We start from the raw sequence: 25,400 nt of genomic DNA, 5'->3' as shown, positions 1-25,400 counted from the left end.
GGAGGCTTTTAAGCAGAGGCTGGATGGCCATCTGTCGGGGGTGCTTTGAATGCGATTTCCTGCTTCTTAGCGGGGGGTTGGACTAGATGGCCCTTGAGGTCTCTTCCAACTCTACTATTCTATGATTCTATGATTCTATGAGAGTTAGCCTGGCTTTTGTTTCCTGGAGGCACCCTCTGTTTAGGAAGTGTTAACTGGCACTTGATGGCTTGCTGTCAGTAGTTCTCCTGTTTCTAAGTGGTGTTCTTAGTCTAGCTTGCTGTTGACCTATGCAGCCCGAAAGACAATTGCAACTGTCGAGTAGGAAATTTAGGTACCACTTTTTGTGGGGAGGCTAATTTAACTAATATAGGACACTATAAAACCTTCCAGCAGTGAGTGGAAGAATGAGGAAGTACTCCATCAAGGACTCGGTGTCACAAGTGGACGGTGAAGCGGCAGCTCCCCCCATGGCCGGAATCGAGCATACCCTCATGAAGCCAGAGTCTGGATTGTTAAATTAGCCATAAGATTGTGCTGCAAAACATACAAATGGCTAGAAAAGTGTTTCCTCTACGACGTTAGAGAAAGAAATCAGAAATCAGATGCCACTGTAATGCAAACCAAGAAAAAGTCCCAAAATTGGAGGAAAATAATTCAAAACCCATTGGACCTTCTCAAAAACAAAGAATTATCACGGGCAACAAATGCAAGATCAGCTGTGCTGGATCTATCCTTGTGTATGCATTACTTCATCCCTGTAAATAATATATTATTGAAAATGCCAGCATTGCAGATTTATTTTTCTAATCAGAATCACTGTCTGAGAAAAAAAAAATCTATAGTTGTATTTCATGAGCCACAGAAAACAGATGGTTGGCACAAAGTGAAGCCAGCTTTCCAACCTGCATTATCCCGTTCCTCCCACAAACCCAACGAAGCCAATTTTGTAAATGAATTTTAGCTCTTTTTGTAGGCTGAGCAAAGATACCACGTTACTGTGTGTCCTTCAAGTCATTTCCAATTTATAGTGACCCTTTCGTGGGATTTTCTTGTGGGTTTGCATTCGCCTTCCTCCCAGGCTGAGAGAGCGTGTCTTGCCCAAGATCTCCCAATGGGTTTCCATGGCCAAGTGGGGATTTTTCCCTTGCTCTCCCTCATACACCTTCCCCTTCCTTCCTTCCTTCCTTCCTTCCTTCCTTCCTTCCTTCCTTCCTTCCTTCCTTCCTTCCTTCCTTCCTTCCTTCCTTCCTTCCTTCCTTCCCTTTTTTATCTTTCTTTACATCTTCCATCCTTCTCCTTTCATTTTTCCACTTCTTTTTCTCTTTCTTTCTTTCTTTCTTTCTTTCTTTCTTTCTTTCTTTCTTTCTTTCTTTCTTTCTTTCTTTTCCTCCTTTCATACACATGTCACCTTTCTTTCCCAATGAGATCACAGAGGGTCACTTCACCTAGCAACTGCCAATTCAGTGACATTGAAGAGGGCCACTTTACCTAGCAACAGCTAATTCAGTGGCATTACAGATGGCTACTTCACCTAGCAACAGCCAATTCCTCACCTAGCAACAGCCAATTCAGCAATATTACAGAGGGCCACTTTACCTAGCAACAGCTAATCCTTTGCCTACCAACAGCTAATTCAGTGACATTGAAGAGGACCACTTCACCTAGCAACAGCCAATTCAGTGGCATTACAGATGACTACTTCACCTAGCAACAGCCAATTCCTCACCTAGCAATAGCCAATTCAGTGACATTACAGAGGGCCACATTATCTAGCAACAGCTAATTCAGTGACACTGCAGATGGCTACTTCACCTACCAACAGCCAATTCCTCACCTAGCAATAGCCAATTCAGCGACATTACAGAGGGCCACTTCATCTAGCAACAGCTAATCCTTCGCCTACCAACAGCTAATTCAGTGACATTGCAGAGGACCACTTCACCTAGCAACAACCAATTCAGTGGCATTACAGATGGCTACTTCACCTAGCAACAGCCAATTCCTCACCTAGCAATAGCCAATTCAGCGACATTACAGAGGGCCACTTTACCTAGCAACAGCTAAACCAGTGACATTGCAGTTCCACTTCACCTGGCAACAGCCAATCCTTCACCTAGAAACAGCCAATTCAATATCATTGCAGGTGGCCACTTCACCTAGTAACAGCCAGTCCTTCACCTAGCAACAATTCAGTATCATTGCAGAGTGCCACTTCACCTAGCAACAGGCTTTGCAGCACAAATGGACAATCAAACACGAATAAATAAATAATACATGGATACTTTGACTGTTTTATAGAAAGATTTTGAACCTTTGCCCTCATTTGGAGAATAGTAGCAGAGAAATTGCTCTCTCCAAACAGCACTTGTATGGGTTTGGGATGATGGGTGTTGTAGTCCCAAATAGGATATATATATATATGGAGACGGAGCTCCTAAACAACTAAAACGCTCCCCCCTGCTCCCCAATATTCTGCCCTCTGCGATGTTTGAACACGCTCTCCCATTATCCGAAGAATATTGCTTGATTACTAATCTTGTCAAAAGACTGGAGCCTCTCTCTAACGTTACAATAGATTAATCCTGGATCTCGGATCTCCAGCTGCGCGAATTGGCTGTCACAATATAATTTGCAAAACTATGCTCTGAGAAAAAGTACTGCGCTCAGCATTCCAGAAGGGAGGAAGCGCTTCATGCATATTTCATAGCTCCGTTTTGGGCTTTGGAAAGAGGACGGAGAGGCGCTGAAACCCAATCCACTTTCCCACCCCCCAAAAAATACATTTATCGGTGCCGTCCTGTTGTTTGTTCCTTTCTTCTTTCCTACTCACCTCTGGGATGAAGGCCCCCATATTGTTTGTGTTCAGGCGGAAGAAAGCATTCTTCGGAATCTGAAACAAATACACAGTATTATTCTACAGTGTAGTTTTACAAGGTCTTCTCTACTAAAGACCCTATAAACTTGGGTCCTCCAGGTGTTTTGGACTCCAACTCCCACCATTCCTAACAGCCTCAGGCCCCTTCCTTTTCAGCCTCGGCTGCTAAATCAAATAGCAGTCTTACTTCAGACAAAGAAACAGCAAAAAAATCCTTAGGAGCAGTTTCCCAGATGCAGACTCGAAGCAGGCACAAGGGGAGTGAAGGCTTAGGCATTAGAGTTAGTTTGTTACCAGCAAAAGCGGGCTGCACCTGCTTCTGCTTTATAGCCCTGAGTCCCCTCACAGCTGCTAGGGAAGTTCCTAATTACTCAGCTGCATTTCTGCCAGCTATTCTAGCTGAACGACTTCTCTGCTCTGTTTCCTTTCACCTTTCCTGAAATGTGGGTACTTGCAAAATCTCCACTTCAGATTCCAACTCACCCTCAGATTCATGAACACTTTCCTGCTCCCCTTCCGCTTCTGAAGAAGAGGAATCCCTAACACAAAGGGCCTTGTTTAAACTATAACGCTAAGCCATGGCAATTAAAGTGGTGCCAATCTGCGCTAGTTCTACAATGTAGAGTCACTGAAACCACTGTTTAATGGTAAGGCCAACACATGGGCAAATCCCACGATTTTAATGCAGGGATGGGAATTTATCATCTCATCAAACATTGGAAGAGAGGACAATTATGATAAGGGTTTTCTCCAAGCTAAACATCTCCAGTTCCCTAAGTCACTCCTCAGAGAGATTCATGGTCTCCAAACCTTTAACCATTTTGGTGACTCTTCTCTGGACACCTTCTAATTTATCCACTTCCTTCTTGAATTGTTTTGCCCAGAACTGGACACAAAGTTATTATTATTCCAGGTGAGGTCTGGCCAAAGAACTAAGACTTCCCTTGATCCGGACACTATGGATACAGCATGGTATGGCAATGGCTTTTTTAGCTGCTGCATCGCACTGTCGACTGATGCTGAGCTTGTGGTCCACTAAGACTCCTAGATCCCTTTCTCATGAACTGCTTTTAAGGTAGGTGCCTCCTTTATGGTGCCTTACCATCTCATCCGTGTAGTTCACCTGCAGCGCCCCGGCATTGAAATACACCGAAGCAGCAGAGTTGACAAAGTAGTCAGAGACCCCCAACTGGAGCATGGAGTCTGACCGGTTGAGCAAGTGGAAAGAGACTGGGAGAAGATGGCTTTTGGAGGGTTTGCCAACCATGAAGAATTCGCCCTGAAAGGCACAAGAGGGAAGGACAGTGAAATCAGCACAATATAAACACAATATACATTTGCAAGAGGCTTCCTTCCTCTTGGGAAAAAACATTGGATGGACAGCTCATGAGGCCACAACTACACTGCTGTATATGCATTGTCCGAAATATTAAAAATTAACTTGGTATTTTTAAGTACAAAAATGTGAGTTAAGCACTGAAAGATCCAAAACACCTGGAGGATCCAAGTTTGCCCATGCCTGCATCAGATGGTTTGGACTGAATGCCAGATCTTGGTGATCATTGGATTCTAAAATGGCAAGAGACTCCAAGGGCCATCCAGTCCAACCCCCTTCTGCTAGGAAGGAAGACACCATCTAAGCCTTCCTAACAGATGGCCATTCTTTCTCTTGTAAAAAAAACCTCAAGAGAGGGACACTTTAGTGGACTCCTTAGCAGCATAGCTCACTGTTGAACAACTCTGACTATCAGGAAGTCCTTCCTAATGCTTAGGTGGAGTTTCTTAGCTAGTGTTGCCCTGAGGAGAGTAAGTAGGCTGAAGCCTGTTAGAGTTAGTGGTCCAAAGCTAGTGTTGCCCTGAAGAGAGTAAGTAGGCTGAAGCCTGTTAGAGTTAGTGGTCCAAAGCTAGTGTTGCCCTGAAGAGTGTGCGGAGGCCTTAGTGAAGGCCCCTTTGTGAGAAGGCCTCGTGTGTGAAGCTCCAGTGTGAAGGCTACTGTGTGTAAAACTATTGTGTGAAGCTCCTATGTAAGTTCAGTGTAAGAGGAGGCTCTGTGAGAGCAAAGCTGTTTATCTGCATGAGAAAAAAGCCCAGTGTGGAAGCAAAGAAGGAAGTATAAAGAACTGTATTTGTGTTGCGGAAACCTTGTTCTTGTAAATAGTACAACCATATTATTTTGCTATAAATAAAAGCCTCCAAAGGAAGAAATAATGTTGATCTGTGTGTTTTTGTTCTTTTTATCACTTTTGTCTACTGGTGCTGGTCATGTTTTTGCTAGTTACTCTGCTATATATTTATAGGGAAGGTCTTTTGCTAATAAGCCCACTTGCCCCACAAGCAATTTGGCAGTTTAGATCTATCCGAGAAGAAGGCTGGATAACTAGACCCAAGACCAAGGAGTCATTAAAAAAATATGTCAAGGCACAAAAGTTCATAAATACTTCTTTGAAGCCAAAACATCATCTGCCTCATAGAATAATAATAATAATAATAATAATAATAATAATAATAATAATAATAATAAGTTTATTTGTATCCCACCTCCATCTCCCCCGAAGGAAATATCAAATACAAAACAATAACAATGTACAATACATCAACAAACAATAACATGTACCAATAGTAGCATTTACACATTAACCAAAATTAAAAAACACTTATTAAAAACATAGAATTAAAAATAGTGAGGCTGTAATAATAGATCAGAAAAGTGCACACTATAAGTTGCGAATTCAAAACATAAAGTGCTACAAGTTCGTTTGAGGTCAGTCGGGGATGAGGAGAGCCCTGAGCCGATATCAAGTAACCAGGAGAAGTGCGGCCAATATAAAAAGTCGAAGAATATAATTATGATTATGATGGGGATGGGCGATCTTAACCAAAGGTCTGGGTGAAAAGCCAAGTTTTCAGGCTCTTCCGAAACGCCATTAGGGTGGGGGCTTTTCTGATCTCCCTAGATTGTTGATAAGGCTTGTGATTTCCTGGCTAGGAAAGCAATCCACTCCATACATGCTCAGAGCACTCTTGTCTTTACTGTGACTGTCTTTATTTGCTTAGTTTATCCCACAAACGATGGGTTCAAAGAAGCATCTCAAGGCACATCCCAAATGATTGGCTTTCACGAGTGATCAGCTAATGTCATTTATAAGTAACTAGCTGTGCCCGGCCATGCGTTGCTGTGGCATTGTCTGGTGGTGTTGGTGAGAAATTGTTGAGGTAGTGGTGGTATTGAATGTCTGTTGTATGGTTGTCTTTATGTTTAGTATGCACACTGAAGTGGATTATATGGCAGTGTGGAGTCAAGTTCAAAGCAGATAATATAAGATTCTAAATGGGTTATATAGCTGTGTGGAAGGGCCTTGAGTCTACACTGCCATATAATCCAGTTAAAATCTGATAATCTGTGGAAGAGGCCTAAGTGAGGCCTAACATTGCCTGTCCCCTTGGCTGAGTAGGTTGCTAGGAGACCAAGTGGGTAGAGCTTAGCCTTCAAACTGGCAGCAATTGGATAAAAACTATTATTCCTCTCCCTGTAATTAGGACTTTATTTTTCTTTTCTTTTTTGTTATATCAACCTAGTGCCGTGAATGATGGGTTGTGTTGTCAAATTTCGAGTTTGGGGGGCCTGTAGTTTTGTTGTTTTGTCCGCTGCCCTGATGCCATCACTCTTTTATATATATAGACTATGGGGCTGAATACATTAAAGGCAGAAGATCCTATTTGATCTAGGAAACTAAGCAGGGTGATCCCTGGCTAGGACTTGGGTGGGAGGCCACCAACATGCTGTCGGCTCTGTTTCGGGGAAGGAACTGGCAAAACCACCTCTAAGAAGGTTACAAAATTCATGGATTAACCAAGAATCCGTCTTTGATGGATCTGACTATTTGCAGACTTGAATAAATGATTTCTGGCTATTTCGAGAGAGAACACTTTTCTAGATCTTGACTTCCATGCAGAAGCTTAGAGTCTTGGAAGAGTAAATCCAGAGCCGTTTTCGATTTGCAAATAAGATGGGCTCGGGCTGTGGCGCAGGCTGGAGAGCAGCTGCAATGAATCACTGCAATGAATCACTCTGACCAGGAGGTCATGAGTTCGAGGCCCGCTCGGAGCCTATGTTTGTCTTGTCTTTGTTCTATGTTAAAAGGCATTGAATGTTTGCCTATATGTGTAATGTGATCCGCCCTGAGTCCCCTTCGGGGTGAGAAGGGCGGAATATAAATGCTGTAAATAAATAAATAAAGATGGACAGAATCACTGAATTACCTTGAGGTCCACATCGCATCGATCTGCACCAACGGCTGGCGGATTCACCAAGGAGTAGTCGATGCCAGCAAAGTGGTCGATCCGGGATGAAACTGGAGAAGGGCAGAAAGAAAGGCAGATGAAAGGAAAGGAAGTTTAAAGGGCAAATGCATAAATCCAGCCATTCCTGGTTTGTCCTGCTCACCTTTCATAGTTCTCAGGATTTGCGCCAATCTGTCAATTCCGTTCTTGATCTCAGTGCACAGCTAAAAATAAAGAGAATCCAGGTGAAGTTATGAGGCTCAGGGTATTTCTCAGTCTTCACTTCAAGGGACTGCCTTGAGTCCAAAGGTATGGAATTAATGCAGTTTGATCCCTCTTTCACAGCAGTGACCAGGCATGGGCAAACTTGGATCTTCCAGGTGTTTTGGACTCCAACTCCCAGCATTCCTAACAGCCTCAGGCCCTTTCCTTTTCAGCCTCGGCCGCTTAAGCGGCCGAGGCTGAAAAGGAAAGGGCCTGAGGCTGTTAGGAATGCTGGGAGTTGGAGTCCAAAACACCTAGAAGATCCAAGTTTTCCCATGCCTGGGATAGAAGCACTCCAAGATTAGTTTGCAACTTCAAATGGTAACTTCTTAAATTGCATTTTAGAGCACTGGAAAAGTAAGGAAAAAATCAACAAGAAAGGTAACATGTTACTTTTCCAACAATGTTTCAAATAATACTAGTGGGTTACTTTTCAAACACTGTAACCAAGAATGGGAATAAATTACTTCCACTTTGCTCAGTTTTGTTTCCTTGGGTTTTGCATGAAATAGGCAAACAGTTCCAATCAATCCTCTGCCATCCCATTATTTAAACTGCATTTAAAATGTCCCAGGTTCCCTCTACTCCTCCTACTTTCCCCTTTGTCCCCAGTTTCATTTGCTGCAAATTCCTTACAAAGTGCAAAAAGGGTTTGCATTCAATGAGAGAGAGAAAAGGAGGCATAATTTCCAACTTCCCAGTGGATTCAAGCAAAAGCAAATTGCTGCAACTTCAAATGTCTGTTTGTTCTTTCTCATTCATAACTTTTGCCGTCTTGACCACACTCAGATATTGCTTGACCACTCATGTTCTGGTATTCATCTGTGAAGTGCGTAAGATGTGTGATTTTGATCAGGTCATGTAAGTGTTATTTATTGCTATACAGTAGAGTCTCACTTATCCAACATTCACTTATCCAACGTTCTGGATTATCCAATGCATTTTTGTAGTCAACATTTTCAATACATAGTGATATTTTGGTGCTAAATTCGTAAATACAGTAATTACTACATAGCATTACTGCATATTGAACTACTTTTTCTGTCAAATTTTTTGTATAACATGATGTTTTGGTGCTTAATTTGTAAAATCATAACCTAATTTGATGTTTAATAGGCTTTTCCTTAACCCCTCCTTATTATCCAACATATTCACTTATCCAACATTCTGCCGGCCCGTTTATGTTGGATAAGTGAGACTCTACTGTAATTGTATTATTTTATTTTGCTTAATAATGTGTTATTATATTGCTATGTAATGTTTGTGTTGTTTTTATGATTGGAAACCACCCTGAGTCCCATCCGGGAGATAGGGCGGTATATAAATAACATATTATTATTATTATTATTATTATTATTATTATTATTATTATTATTATTATTTTGTGTGTGTCAGGAGTGGCTTGAGAAACTGCAAGTTGCTACTGGTGTGAGAGAATTGGCCATCTGCAAGGACATGCCCAGATGTTTTTGATGTTTTACCATTCTTGTGAGAGGCTACTCTCATTTCCCCAAATGGGAAACTGGAGTTGATAGAGGGAGCTCATCCATTCTCTCCACGGATTCAAACCAGCAACCTTCAGGTCAACAACCCAACCTTCAAGTCAGTAGTCCTGTCGGCACAAGGGTTTAACCCATTGCGCCATGGGAGGCTCAGATATGGGATGAATGGGACAAACATTTGTAGAACGAGTAGAGCAAACTACAGCTTCCAGGATCCCATAGTATTAAGTCATGGGAGTTGAAGTGGTGTCAAATTGCATCCATTTCACAGTGTGGATGGCACTCTCAGAGCTCAACAAACCCTGGCGCTGGATAGGGAAGTCGAGCAAAGCATCAGCAATGAGAACTAGATTTTCTCCTTTTTCTCAGGATGTTCTGAGAGGAGGAATCTGCTTTAAATGCTCATAATCTTACTTGTTTGTTGACCTCCGATCGCAGGACTCCCTTGAGAACAGACGCAACGATGTTGTACAGCCAGCTGTGGGAAAGAGGAGGGACAGGGGTGAAGCCCAGAGCACAGCCTCAACCCACATGATGTTTCTGAGCAAAACGAGTAGAAAATAAAATGCTGGAGAAGGCAGAGTGGGAATCAATGCTCACAGACTTACGTATGTACACATTATTATCACTCATCTGCGGATTGCAGCACCAAATATATGCATGCCTCTGCTTATGCCAGGCACAAGCAAATAAAGTTCTGAGTCAATAAAATGAGTTTAAATCCACAAGAGCAGGGTACTTGAAATCCTAAAGCAAGATTCTAGGAAAGTTGCTCAAAGAAATAGTCCAAACCAGATATCGAACCCAGTCCCACGAAAAGCATCAAGAATAGTCCAAACAAGATTTGGCATGAAACAAACTGGAACCACAGGAAACAAGACTAGAATGCAGAATCAAATCCCCAAATAATCCAAGGTAATAGAAATCCAAACGGCAAAGTTACTGGAACTTTCAACTGGATTCAAAGGCAAACAAGGCTGGAACCTGAAGCAAAATCCAAAGATTCTGCCCTGGAGACTAGGACGCGGAACAATGGCTTCCAACTGCAGGAAAGGAGATTCCACCTGAACATCAGGAAGAACTTCCTCACTGTGAGAGCTGTTCAGCAGTGGAACTCTCTGCCCCGGAGTGTGGTGGAGGCTCCTTCTTTGGAAGCTTTTAAGCAGAGGCTGGATGGCCATCTGTCGGGGGTGCTTTGAATGCAATTTCCTGCTTCTTGGCAGGGGCTTGGACTGGATGACCCATGAGGTCTCTTCCAACTCTACTATTCTATGATTCTATGATACAGGAACACAGAGCAAAAAACTTTCTCTCTTGAATTGCAAAGTTGACACCTCTGCTGTACCAAGAAGGACCAGACATTTAAGGAAAATCCAAGGTCTTTCTTCCATGAGAAAATTCTTTCTCTCATGAGAAAACTATCCATTAGAGTGCTTCAAAAGAAGTCGTTTACTTATCCGTAAACATTCTCGTTCCCTCCTTAGGTGAATTATCGCCTCCCTCCTGTCAAACACATTATCTTCCTCTAAACTAAAATGTCCATCTGATACCTGTTGAACTAGCCTTGACTGCAGAGAAGAATGTGGTTCAGAATGCCTGCTTACAACCATTCTGTCTCTGGTCCCAGAATCCACTGGAACAGACTCTGGCTGCATTTCAGGCCCAAACCCAGAGTCCTCTGTCAAAGCTGGTTGAATCTCAGGCCCAAACTTTGGCTGCATGTCAGGCCCAAACCCAGAGTCCTCTGGCAATGCAAGTGCAGGGATAATGACTGGCTGAATGGGCCCCATCTCAGGCTCAAGCTGAGCTACAACAGCAGAGCTGGGAAGGGGCAGGGCAGGGTCTGGGTCATCTGCAAGTTGTCCTCCTGGCATAAGGATAGGGCTTCTTGCCCCATCCTTATTCTGGGAGGTTCTCTCAGCATTATGCCAGGAGGAGGACAAGACACGCGGTGGCTGAGAGCACTCCAGAGGGTTCTCAGCCGTTGCATGTCTTCCTCCCATCCTTCCTGCATTAGGATGCAGTGGGCAGTCGCATCCTTATGCTGAGAAGACAGGGAAAATTAGGAGGGTCTGAGGTAAGTGCCCGGGGGCCGCATCCAGCTCTCGGGCCTTAGTTTGCCCATGTCTGGCTTATACTGATATCGAGCTAGGATTTGGGGGGATCCCCTTCTTTAAGAGGGAACCCTAGCTCCTAAACCGAGACGGCAGGAGCTCCTTGATTGGACGGGGGTTCGCGCCGCTGCCTCAGGGACCAATCAGCGCGCAGGTGGGCGGGGAAATGAATGGCGCAAATTTCAAATCGCGCCTCCCATTTTCTGTATTATAAAAGTTACTGTTCTGTATTGTGTGATGGCTCCTTGACGAACGATCGCGGGAATCATCCATTTCAGCTGAACTGAATAAACAACTCGGTCTTCTTTCTTCACGTCTGAGGGTGAGATCTTTGTAGTGAGAAATCCTGACTTTTAGCGACTCCCCTCTTGCCAGGATTCTCGGACCTACGGCCGAGGGGTAGGAGCTAGGGTTCCCTCTTAAAGAAGGGGATCCCCCCAAATCCTAGCTCGATATCAATACGATGCATATCCACACGTAATCCATCATGTGCTTTGATGTGTCTACCCATGTGCAATGCTAAAGCCAAGGTGCAACTTACGGACAAGCCCAGTTTGCCATTTGGCATGAATGGAAGCCATTGTTAGGATATAATTAATGCTCTGTATGTGTTAAAGACAAAACTACACTGCTGATCATAAGTTTGAACCACTCCCAGGGGGGGTGTGATTGTGTGTGTGTATTAGCTTCTACTCCTGCTTTTGGTTTCGCTTTTGGTTTTGCATCTCTCTTTTGGAAGAATAGGCTGAAGAAGTCATGCTCTTTGTATCTTGCAATGCTTCTTTCCTCTTGAAATGCTTACAAGGACTATGTAAGTTTGTTTTGCTGTAAGACAGGAGTCCTCAAACGTTTTAAGTGGAGGGCCGATTCACAGTCCCTCAGACTGTTGGGGGGCCAGACTATGATGAAATAGTCCAAAATTAGGATTGTTGTTGTGTGCCTTCAAGTCATTTCAGACTTAGGTCAACCCTTAGGCTAAAGTTTAGGATAGAGGCCAGGTAAATGACCTTGGAGGGCCTCAGTTTGGGGACCCCTGACCTAGACAATCTCATAAGACCATAGGTAACCAAAGAGACCTCCAAAGACCATCTAGATCAGGGGTCCCCAAACTAAGGCCCGGGGGCCGGATGCGGCTCTCCAAGGTCATTTACCTGGCCCCCGCCCTCATTTATAATATAATATTTTTATATCAGTTTTAATAATATAATATATTATATATACATATGATATTGATAATATTATCATGTTATACAATGTAATACTAATAATAATACCATATAATAATATTAATTACATGTTATATATTACATATAATATTACAGTATAGTGATATAGTTCAATATAGTAATATATAATGCTAATATTGTGCTATGCTAATAATATAATATAGTGTATGTACATACAGCTACTCTGAGTTTCCTTCGGGGTGAGAAGGGTGGGATATAAATGTAGTAAATAAATGTAGTAAATAAATAAATAAATAAATTTAGACAGGTTCGCCTACTTGACTTGAAGGCACACAACAACAACAACAACAATCCTAATTAACTTCACTATCTTATTTGCCTGATAGGTTTATGTTGGTTAAAATTGTTTTCATTTTAAAATATTTTATTGTTCTTTCATTGTTGTTGTTGTTTTGCACTACAAATAAGACATGTGCAGTGTGCATAGGGATTTGTTTGTATTTCTTTTTCAAATGATAATTTGGCCCCTCAACAGTCTGAAGGATTGTGGACCAGCCCCCTGCTTAAAAAGTTTGAGGACCCCTGATCTAGATGGTCTCATTAGATCATCCGTAAGGAAAGGGGCCCCCAAAGGCCATCTAGATGATCTCATCAGGCCATCAGAAGATAAGTAAAGGGACCTCAAAGACCATCTAGATGGTCTCATAAGACCATAGGTAAGGGAAGGGCCCTGCAAAGGCCATCTAGATAATCTCAAAAAACCATAGGTAAGGAAAGGGACCCTCAAAGGCCATCTAGACAATCTCAAAAAACCATAGGTAAGGAAAGGGACCCTCAAAGGCCATCTAGAAGGTCTCATAGGACCATAGGTAAGGAAGGTGACCTCCAAAAGCCATCTAGATGGTCTCATAAGGCTGTCTCTAAGCAAAGAGATCTTCAAAGACCATCTAGACGATCTCATAAGACCATAGGTAAGCAAAGAGACCTCCAAAAACCAGGTAGAATTAGGTCAACCCTAAGTCTAAAGTGTAGGACAGGGGCCAGGTCAATGACCTTGGAGGGTCGCATCCGGCCCACGGGCCTTAGTTTGGAGACTTATGTTTTGATGTAACACTGCAAATTTATTTTTGGACTCTCTATAAAGAATAAAGTTTTACTGTTTTTTCTTTTGCAGCTGTGCAAAGTTATTGCGTCTTTGTTGGACTAGACTGAATTCCACTTGAAGCGCAACAGCCACGTGGCCCTATCCATGCTCATGGACGCAATGGAGCAATGGATTCAAACTGCAGGGAAAGAGATTCCACCTAAACACTAGGAAGAACTTCTCGATGGTTAGAGTGGAATATTCTGCCATGGAGCCTCTTTCTCTGGAGGTTTTTAAGCAAAGGCTGCATGGCCATCTGTCGGGAGTGATTTGATTGTGTTTTCCCACTTGGCAGGAAATTAGATAGTTCTAATTCCAATAGAATTCCAGCCATTATGTGACAAAGCTTTGGTGCTATAAATCCCAACTTGGAGGGATTTCAGAGGGCATTTTCCTTGTGGAAGAAATGCCCAAGCGAAGTGGAAAGAAGAAGAAGAACTGTGCTTGGCATGAAAGGAATGAGATTAGACGTCTCCTTTGCAAATGGAGCTCTCTCTGCTCTACGTTTTCTGGGTCACGTATTCCCCGAACATCTCCCGGATCTAAAGCTATCCAGATTGTGGGGCTGCGGGCCAGCATCTGTGCATTTAATTCCCGCAAAGCCATTAGAATACGCTCAGCATATCTATAAATAGAGATACATTTGTAAAGCCGGGTGGGTGACTTGGGAGCAGATCGTTCAAGGGGTCACTTTAAGTCAATGTTGACCAGGCTGCAATGGTCAAGAGTGCTGGCGCCTCACCAAACTGCAAATCCCAGGATTTTGTAGCATTGTGCCATGCAGTTAACGTGGGATCAAACAGCATTGATTCTACAGTGGAGATCAGGCATGGTCCAACTTGGGCCCTCCAGGTGTTTTGGACTTCAACTCCCACAATTCCTAACAGCCGGAGGCTGTTAGGAATTGTGGGAGTTGAAGTCCAAAACACCTGGAGGGCCCAAGTTGGACCATGCCTGATCTAGACTCCTGTTTGAAGCAGCCTAGAACTGCATACTTTCCCAATAAGGATAGGGAAACTTTACCTCTAAGGTAAAAGAGACTATTTACCTGCTCCTTCCAGAAAGTTTCAGATCCAAACCTCCAATGGAAGACTGGCAGCTCTCCTGCCGCACGACCGGCCGGCCCTGGTCATCTTTGTCCAGTCCAAGGAGAGCGGAAAGGGACAGATGCTTTATGCTGATGTCAACAGTGCCGTTCTCACGTCTGTGGAGCAAGAGGACAAGAACTGAAATAAGATGGATAGATAGGCAGATGGAAAGGCATATAGGCGTATAGATAGGCAGATTTATTTATTTATTTATTTATTTATTTATTTATTTACAGTATTTATATTCCGCCCTTCTCACCCCGAAGGGGACTCATGGCGGATTACAATGAACACATATATGGCAAACATTCAATGCCAACAGACAAACAACATTCAGTTTTAGACAGACACAGAGGCATTTTTAACATCTTTCCAGCTTCACGATTCCGGCCACAGGGGGAGCTGTTGCTTCACCGTCCATTGGTGGCTGTTCTTCCTCATTCTTTTCCTCGTGAGCAGTTTTATGGTGTTGTAGATTAGTTAAATTAGCCTCCCGCATAAAGCGTACCTAAATTTTCCCTACTTGACAGATGCAACTGTCTTTCGGGGCTGCTAGGTCAACAGCAAGCCGGGGCTATTTTTTTTTTTTATGGTCGGAGGCTTAACCTGACCTGGGCTTCGAACTCATGACCTCTCGGTCAGTAGTGATTTAGAGCAGCTGGTTACTAGCCAGCTGCGCCACAGCCCGGCCCCAGATAGATGGTAGGTAAAGGTAAAGGTTTTCCCCTGACGTTAAGTCCAGTTGTGTCCGACTCTGGGGGTTGGTGCTCATCTCCATTTATAAGCCAAAGAGCCGGCGTTGTCCGTAGACACCTCCAAGGTCATGTGGCCATAGGCATGACTGCATGGAGCACCGTTACCTTCCCGCCAGAGCGGTACCTATTGATCTACTCACATTGGTATGTTTTCGAACTGCTAGCTTGGCAGGAGCTGGGGCTAACAGCGAAAGCTCATTCCGCTCCCGGGATTTGAACCTGGGACCTTTTGGTCCGCAAGTTCAGCAGCTCAGCGCTTTAACACACTGTGTCAGATAGATGGATAGATGGATAATGGATGGATGGATAGGCAGATAGATTGGCAGATTGACAGACGAACAGACTGATAGATAACACTATAGTGGTAGATAGATAGATAGATAGATAGACATTTATTTATTTATTTACAGTATTTATATTCCGCCCTTCTTTCTCACCCCGAAGGGGACTCAGGGCAGATCACATTATGTACATATAAGGCAAACATTCAATGCCCATAAACACATCGAACCAAGACATAGACAACAGACAGACGCAGAGGCAATTTAACCTTCTCCTGAGGGGATGTTAGATTCTGGCCACAGGGGGGAGCAGCTGCTTCATCATCCACTCTGATGGCACTTCCTCACTTCCTCATTCCAGCGTTGTAAATTAGTTAAACTTGCCTCCCCACTTTTATAAGTGGTACCTTATTTCCTACTTGATAGATGCAACTATCTTTCGGGTTGCTAGGTCAGCAATGAGCAGGGGCTATTTTTTATTTTTAATTGATGGGTGCTCACCCCGCCACGGGTTGGCCTCGAACTCATGACCTCATGGTCAGAGTGATTTATTGCAGCAGGCTGCTCTCCAGCCTGCGCCACAGTTCGGCCCCTACACACACACACACACACACCCCTTCATGTTGTTGCTGGTCTGTTCCTTCTAGCTGCACGAATGCAATTTGACACCACTTGAACCACCATGACTCAATGTTATGGGGTTTGTAGTATTATAAGGTCTTTAGACCTCTCTGTCAAAAGGCTGTTGGTGCTTCGCCAAGCTACAACTCCCAGGATTCCATAGCATTGAGTAATGGGACAGTTTAAGCAGTATGAAATTTCACTCGTAGCTCAGGCATGGGCAAACTGAGGCCCTCCGAGTGTTTTGGACTTCAACTCCCACAATTCCTAACAGCTCGTAGGCTGTTAGGAATTGAAATCCAAAACACCTGGAGGGTCAAAATTGGCCCATGCCTGGTGTAGATGTACTCCAGGTACCCAAATTCCAATTGCTTTCTGGCCATCGACCCTTACCCGAAGCTGGCCGAGAATTTCCATGTGCCACTGAGCACGAAGTCTGCATTTTGGATGGTCAGGTTCAGACCGGTGCCTTCCACGAAGCCAGCAGTGGAGTGGTTGACCTGAACTTCCTTGATCTGGATCCTAAAAGAAAATGAGAAGCACAGTCAGACGTCTCTTTCACCCTGCAGACTTACAATACTTAGGTACTTCTTTAACTTCCATGGTTCCATCCTCAGGAAATAACTGGTCGAGTACTCATAAAATGTGCATTAATTCTGCTTCTATACCTGTGCATTTCATTTTAATTGCCTTAGTGCAGTACCATAGATACACCCCCAGATACAATGTCAGGATGTGCTGCTAGAATTTTGCCATAATTTGGAATTATTTCAAAGCTATGCTTTATCTGAAGGCTTTATTCTGATCCTCAGTGCAGCCCTGTGGCTGCTGAAGGGAATGCAAGCTATAGTTTAACTTCATTATCTATATATATAAAAGAGTGATGGCATCAGGGCAGCGGACAAAACAACAAAACTACAGGCCCCCCAATCTCGAAATTTGACAACACAACCCATCATCCACGGCTGTAGGTTGATACAACAAAAAGAAAAGAAAAATAAAGTCCTAATTAGAGGGAGAGGAATAATTGTTTTTATCCAATTACTGCCAGTTAGAGGGCTAAGCTCCGCCCACTTGGTCTCCTAGCAATGCACTCAGCCCAGGAGACAGGCACAAGAGTTTGGAGAGACCCCTAAGGGCCATCCAGCCCAACCCTTTCTACTATGCAGCAGGACACAATCCAAGCATTCACAACACATGGACAACGTATAAATACGATACAATACTACACAGGGACATAGACCCCCTCTACCCTCACCACTTTCACAGTACACAAACAACCAAATGCATACTAAACATAAAGACAACCATACAACAGACATTCAATACCACCACTACCTCAACAAGTTCTCACCAACACCACCAGACAACACCACAGCAACACGTGGCCGGGCATAGCTAGTGTTTTCTAAAAATACACAGTTTGAGAATGGCTGGGACTAGAAGTATTTTGGAATTTTTCTTATATATCATAAGAAATGCTATTAAAATGCAAGTTACTTTGAGTCTCCTTTGTGGAGAGAAAAAGTGGGGCATAAATAAACATAAAATTAGAAGAAGGAGAATTATTATTATTATTATTATTATTATTATTATTATTATTATTATTATTATTATTATTATAGACCTATCCAAAACCGACTGACTTGGGAACTGGTTTCCCATCCGATCACACTTATAATAATAATAATAATAATAATAATAATAATAATAATAATAATAATAATAATAATTATTATTATTATTATTCTAGACCTACCCAAAACCGACTGACTTAGGAACTGGTTTCCCATCCGATCACACGTAGTATAATAATAATAATAATAATAATAATAATAATAATAATGACTTGTGATTTTGTGATATGAAATCCAGCATATCTATCTTGTTGCTGTGTCATAATAAAATAATAATAATAATTCTAGACCTACCCAAAACCGACTGACTTAGGAACTGGTTTCCCATCTGATCACACGCCTAATAATAATAATAATAGTAATAATAATAATAATTCTAGACCTACCCAAAACCGACTGACTTAGGAACTGGTTTCCCATCCGATCACACGTATAATAATAATAATAATGATAATAATAATAATAATAATGACTTGTGATTTTGTGATATGAAATCCAGCATATCTATCATGTTGCTGTGTCATAATAAAATAATAATAATAATTCCAGACCTACCCAAAACCGACTGACTTAGGAACTGGTTTCCCATCCGATCACACGTATAATAATAATAATAATGATAATAATAATAATAATAATGACTTGTGATTTTGTGATATGAAATCCAGCATATCTATCATGTTGCTGTGTCATAATAAAATAATAATAATAATTCCAGACCTACCCAAAACCGACTGACTTAGGAACTGGTTTCCCATCCGATCACACGTATAATAATAATAATAATGACTTGTGATTTTGTGATACGAAATCCAGCATATCTATCTTGTTGCTGTGTCATAATAAAATAATAATAATAATTCCAGACCAACCCAAAACCGACTGACTTAGGAACTGGTTTCCCATCCGATCACATGCCTAATAATAATAATAATAATAATAATAATAATAATAATAATAATAATAATAATGATAATAATAATAATAATTCTAGACCTACCCAAAACCGACTGATTGAGGAACTGGTTTCCCATCCCATCACATATCTATTATTATTATTATTATTATTATTATTATTATTATTATTCTATAATAATCTCAATGCTGGGACCCAAGTCTAAGCACAACATTCACTGATGTCTCATATTCACCTTATACATTGTATGCAATTTTGTGAATGGAATACAGCTTGTGTACATTGAACCAACAGGAAGCAAGGATGTTGTTATCCTGGGAGTTGTAGTTTGCTGAAGCACCCGTCTTCTTTGGCAGAGAAGGCTAAAGACCTCGCAAAACTACAACTCCCAGGATTCCACAGGTGGTTAAAGTGGTGTTAAACTGCATTCATTCCACTGTATAGATCCAAGGGAGAGTCACACTGTCTCTTACTCTGACACTGAATAATGGACATTCCCAACCAGTGGGACTTGGTAGGAGCCACTGATGTCTTGGATCTTCTCATTCTTCAGCATTGACATCAACATTTGCAGCCCAAATTCCTTTCCTGCGAAGAAGGAGCAAAATATGGTATGAGTTGGAAGTTTTGGAGAAATAGGATGAACATGTCATTGGCTTGTCAAGAGAAAATAGTTTCAATCTGGACCATCAGCTCATCGTAATACGGAGAAGCACCTTGTGTCTTGTTGACAGAAGAAAGCAAGATATAAAGAAATATAACAATGACAATTATGATATATATATATATATACATATATATACACACACATACACATACACACACACAAATATGTATGTATGCATGCATGTATATATGTTAATATGTATGTTTGTTTGGACCACAAAGGCTCCTACATGGCTAAATGGATCTGGACAAAACTTGAAACCTATATTATCTATCATGATCCAACAAAAGATACTGGGTTTGTGAGGGAATGATTGGGGATGCTTGGAGCTGTAGTCCAGTCAGATCTGGGGATGATTGGAGCTGCAGTCCATCAGCTGTATGATTTAATACCAGGTCCAATTATATGGGTATGCATTTTCTATTCGGACCATTCCTAAAACTGCAAAGCAAACAATGACTATATTGTGTTGCTGTGATTTTTTTCCAGGCTTTCTGGCCATGTTCCAGAAGCATTCTCTCCTGACGTTTCACCCACATCTATGGCAGGCATCCACAGAGGTTGTGAGGCCTGTTGGAAATAATAGAAATAATGTCCAGGATGGGAGAAATAACTCTTGACTGTTGGAGGCAAGTGTGAATGTTGCCATTGGCCACCTTGATTGGCATTGAATGGCCTTGCAGCTTCAAAGCCTGTCTGCTTTCTTCTTGGGGGGAGGTGTTAGGAAGTGTTCTTTCTCCCAACCTGGACATCATTCCACAGATATATAAACCCCCACTTTTGCCTAGTTGCCAACAGACCTCACAACCTCTGAGGATGCCTGCCATAGATGTGGGTGAAATATCAGGAGAGAATGCTTCTGGAAACATGTCCAGACAGCCCGGAAAAAAAATCACAGCAACGCAGTGATTGTGGTCGTGAAAACTTTCAACAGCACAACAAGTATATACAGATATATAGACCCCACTTGACTAGTTTCCAACAGACCTCACATCCTCTGAGGATGCCTGCCATAGATGTGGGCGAAACGTCAGGAGAGAATGCTTCTGGAAACATGTCCAGACAGCCTGGAAAAAAATCACAGCAACGCAGTGATTGTGGTCATGAAAACCTTCAACAGCGCAACAAGTATATACAGATATATAGACCCCACTTGACTAGTTTCCAACAGACCTCACAACCTCTGAGGATGCCTGCCATAGATGTGGGTGAAACATCAGGAGAGAATGCTTCTGGAAACATGTCCAGACAGCCTGGAAAAAAATCACAGCAACGCAGTGATCGTGGTCATGTAAACCTTCAACAGCACAACAAGTATATACAGATATATAGACCCCACTTGACTAGTTTCCAACAGACCTCACAACCTCTGAGGATGCCTGCCATAGATGTGGGCGAAACGTCAGGAGAGAATGCTTCTGGAAACATGTCCAGACAGCCTGGAAAAAAATCACAGCAACGCAGTGATTGTGGTCATGAAAACCTTCAACAGCGCAACGAGTATATACAGATATATAGACCCCACTTGACTAGTTTCCAACAGACCTCACAACCTCTGAGGATGCCTGCCATAGATGTGGGTGAAACATCAGGAGAGAATGCTTCTGGAAACATGTCCAGACAGCCTGGAAAAAAATCACAGCAACGCAGTGATCGTGGTCATGAAAACCTTCAACAGCACAATGTATATACAGATATATAAACCCCACTTGACTATTTTCCAACAGACCGCACGTCCTCTGAGGATGCCTGCCATAGATGTGGGCGAAACGTCAGGAGAGAATGCTTCTGGAAACATGTCCACACAACCCAGAAAAAAAATCACAGCAATGCAGTGATTGTGGTCATGAAAACCTTCAACAGCGCAACAAGTTTATACAGATATATAGACTCCACTTGACTAGTTTCCAACAGACCTCACATCCTCTGAGGATGCCTGCCATAGATGTGGGCGAAACGTCAGGAGAGAATGCTTCTGGAAACATGTCCAGACAGCCTGGAAAAAAATCACAGCAACGCAGTGATTGTGGTCATGAAAACCTTCAACAGCGCAACGAGTATATACAGATATATAGACCCCACTTGACTAGTTTCCAACAGACCTCACAACCTCTGAGGATGCCTGCCATAGATGTGGGTGAAACATCAGGAGAGAATGCTTCTGGAAACATGTCCAGACAGCCTGGAAAATATCACAGCAATGCAGTGATAGTGGCTGTGAAATCCTTTGACAACACTACGAGTATATTTGTAATAAATAGCATTGCAAAATGCAAAGCCAAAAATGCAACGTCGGGTAGATATCATTATAATAAGTGGAGAGTTAAGTGTAGAGTCGGTGTCCAGATACAGCGACATTTCGTCTGCCGTTTGATTAAATCACCCTCCAGGCAGCTGCTGTGTCTCCCTGGCAATCCTGCTTTTATCTCTTCATTTTTTCTTCCTTCTCAAAGGACATTTGTCACACAGAAATCTTATTACCTTCCCCTGTCTGGCAGCCAGATTAGAAAATTGACTCGGAACGGGGAAGGTTTTAAGGGACTGTCGCGAATTTGGCGCTTGCATATGTCTGTCTATCTATCTCTGTATCAGGCATGGGCAAGCTTGGGACCTCCAGGTGTTTTGGACTGCAACTCCCACCATTCCTAACAGCCTCAGGCCCCTTCCTTTTCAGCCTCGGCCGCTTAAGCGGCCGAGGCTGAAAAGGAAAGGGCCTGAGGCTGTTAGGAATGGTGGGAGTTGCAGTCCAAAACACCTGGAGGGCTCAAGCTTGCCCATGCCTGCTCTACACTAACACAAACTTTGTGTTGTCTAAGGCTTTCATGGCCGGAATCACTGGGTTGATGTGAGTCTCCTAGGCTGTATGACCATGTTACAGAAGCATTCTCTCCTGACATTTCGACCCCTCAACCTCTGAGGATGCCTGCCATAGGTGTGGGCGAAACGTCAGGAGAGAATGCTTCTAGAACATGGCCATACAGCCCGGAAGACTCGCAACAACTCACTACACAGCACATTTAGTACATTTTGCTCTAGTTTTGCAATTTTTTAAAAATTTATTTATTTATAGTATTTATATTCCGCCCTTCTCACTCCGAAGTGGACTCAGGGCAGATCACAAAACATACATATCAAACATTCAATGCCATTTTTACACTGACAAGACAGACAATTGTACATTGATAGAGGTATATATAGGTTTTCCCCATCTTCGGCATCTTGGAGGCTTGTGCTCGGTTCCAGTCATGGGGGGGTGTTATTGTTCCATCTCCCTACTGAAGAGCTTTTGTTTGTAAACTTCCTTCTTGATAGAATCACCGGCATTTTTTCTGCCATTTCCTTATGGGTGCCTTAATACTTTCCCGCTTTTAAGCAGTACCTATTTATCTACTCACATTCTGCTTTCGAACCACTAAATAGGCAGAGACTGGGCTAAAGGTCAGGAGCTCACCCTGACCCGGGCTTTGAACTGTCAGCCTTTCGATTGACAACATTTACTGCAGCTGGTGGTTTAACCTGCTGTGCTAAAGCCCAGCCCTAGAGTGTCAACCAAATCAGCATAGTTTGTGACACCAAAAACAAAGTTCTTGGAATATTGGGGCCGGGCTGTGTTGCAGGCTGGTTAGTAGCCAGCTGCAATAAATCACTATGACCAACAGGTCATGAGTTCAAGGCCAGCTAGTGTCGGAGTGAGCACCTGACCATTAAAATAAAAAATAACCCTGCTCGTTGTTGACCTAAGCAACCTGAAAGATAGTTGCAGCTATCAAGTAGGAAATTTAGGTACCACTTATGTGGAGAGGCTAATTTAACTAATTTACGACACCATAAAAATTGTCTAGCAGCATTTGGAATGAGGAAGTATCCATCAAGGACTCGGCGTCACAGTGGATGATGAAGCAGCTGCTCCCCCTGTGGCCAGAATCGAGCAGACCCTCAGGAAGCTGGAAGCTGGAGAAGGTTAAATTGCCTCCATGTCTCTGTCTTTGTTTCTGTCTCTATGTTCATATGGCATTGAATGTTTGCCGTGTATATGTGCATTGTGATCCGCCCTGAGTCCCCTTTGGAGTGAGAAAGAAGGGCGGAATATAAATACTGTAAATAAATAAATATAACAACTACTTCTAAAGTAAGGACCACACAATTAAACAGGACATAACACTTTCAAACTAGGAACAGCACATTTTCCAGATTTTGTTACATAGTGTTATTTGAACAAGGGCTTCTCTTTGAGCATGGAGATTGTAGCAAGGCAGATCCGTACCATATTCAAGACCTTTCTGGGTGAGCTGGATTTTTATTCCTCCATCCGTCGCTCTGCTTTGTTGTGCGTAAGAAGCCAAAAGAGCCAAAGTAAGAAGCCAGAACATCTTCTCTGGATACCTGGGTAACAGATAAGGAAAAGTAACTTGTACACATTGTGCCATTCTAATGTTCTCTGTACCACATCTCACAAAACAACATCTAAACCAAACACACCAAACGAAAACATACCCAGACTTGTAAACACATGCTAGACGCACAACTATTAAAACTATTCTACTAACCTTACATTCATTGTCTGTTGGTTTTTTACCTCTTACTATCCCTTTCATTGCCTAAGTGCAATCTATATACAGTAGAGTCTCACTTATCCAAGCTAAACGGGCCGGCAGAAGCTTGGATAAGCGAATATGTTGGATAATAAGGAGGGATTAAGGAAAAGTCTATTAAACATCAAATTTGGTTATGATTTTACAAATTAAGCACCCAAATTTGACAGAAAAAGTAGTTCAATACGCAGTAATGTTATGTTGTAATTACTGTATTTACGAATTTAGGACCAAAATATCATGATATATTGAAAACATTGACTACAAAAATGGCTTGGATTATCCAGAGGCTTGGATAAGCGAGGCTTGGATAAGTGAGACTCTACTGTATATAAAAATGTAATGTGCGTGATTCCCATGGAGTAAACAACAAAACCACTGGACCAAATCACACCAAATTTGGCCACAAAAGACATAGTCATCCAATCTATGTCTTTCTGTCAAAAAACCCTAAAGAATTAGATCCAAATTACAGAAAACCCCCCAAAACCAAAAATTACAAACCACGCATGCGCAGAGCCCCCCCCCCCCCCCACTAATGTAACACTTGGTTACATTAGCCAGGTGGGAGGGGGTTCAACATAAGCACAGCTAGACATATTCCAGACAGGAAACAACCAGAGCCAGCTAACACCTCCCAACAAAGGATTCCCCCTCAGAGTCATTATTATTATTATTATTATTATTATTATTATTATTATTATTAGGTTTCTGGAAACCATCAAAATGAACAAAACCTAGCAGCCAGCATTAAAAACTCTACAATCTGGACAGTAAATAATGAACAACACTCTGAAAATAAGGGTATTCCAGACAGGAAACAACCAGAGCCAGCTAACACCTCCCAACAAAGGATTCCCCCTCAGAGTCATCATCATCGTTATTATTATTATTATTGGGTTTCTAGGAACTATCAAAATGAACAAAACCTAGCAGCCAGCATTAAAAACTCTACAATCTGGACAGTAAATAAAGAACAACACTCTGAAAATAAGGGTATTCCAGACAGGAAACAACCAGAGCCAGCTAACACCTCCCAACCATGCTTTGAAGCTGCAAGCTCATTCAGTGCTAATCAAGGTGACTAATTACAACATTCATACTTGCCTCCACAAAGAAAAACCCACTTAGGACAATGCCACAGCAACGCGTGGCCGGGCACAGCTACCCTGTTTCCCCGAAAATAAGACAGTGTCTTATATTAATTTTTGCTCCTAAAGAGGCGCTAGGTCTTATTTTCAGGGGATGTCTTATTTTTCCACAAAGAAGAATTCACATTTATGGTTGAATTTTTTTAAAATGTAAATGTATTATCTACTGTACAGTAGTTGTCATCACAAACCATCATAACCAAACTGTGAATCCTTTCAAGAATTTCTATATTATATTTTATCGCTATACTGTTTTTAAATTGCTGTTTTAAATTTCTGTTCATACGTAAATTTATATTGTTGTTGGGCTTGTCCCTGTGTAAGCTGCCCTGAATCCCTTCTG

At 42.3% G+C, this 25,400-nt stretch overlaps 1 protein-coding gene across 1 annotated transcript in view; it reads right to left on the bottom strand.

Moving 5' to 3' along the window:
- Positions 1-24,441, bottom strand: part of LOC103281398 (bactericidal permeability-increasing protein) — a 40,076-nt gene extending 15,635 nt beyond the window's left edge. The window contains exons 1-9 of the mRNA XM_062979156.1: positions 23,579-24,441; positions 19,121-19,235; positions 16,488-16,616; positions 14,398-14,553; positions 9,319-9,382; positions 7,302-7,362; positions 7,118-7,209; positions 3,960-4,136; positions 2,813-2,872 (exon numbers count right to left, since the gene is read on the bottom strand). Coding sequence (XP_062835226.1) covers positions 2,813-2,872; positions 3,960-4,136; positions 7,118-7,209; positions 7,302-7,362; positions 9,319-9,382; positions 14,398-14,553; positions 16,488-16,616; positions 19,121-19,235; positions 23,579-23,909 — 1,185 coding nt within the window. The 5' untranslated portion in view covers positions 23,910-24,441. The remainder of the gene's footprint in view (positions 1-2,812; positions 2,873-3,959; positions 4,137-7,117; positions 7,210-7,301; positions 7,363-9,318; positions 9,383-14,397; positions 14,554-16,487; positions 16,617-19,120; positions 19,236-23,578) is intronic.
- Positions 24,442-25,400: the final 959 nt, after the last annotated feature.

Source organism: Anolis carolinensis, chromosome 4 (genome assembly GCF_035594765.1).
Source record: "Anolis carolinensis isolate JA03-04 chromosome 4, rAnoCar3.1.pri, whole genome shotgun sequence".
Classification (NCBI taxonomy): domain Eukaryota; kingdom Metazoa; phylum Chordata; class Lepidosauria; order Squamata; family Dactyloidae; genus Anolis; species Anolis carolinensis.
This window is presented reverse-complemented; position numbering and strand designations above follow the sequence as displayed.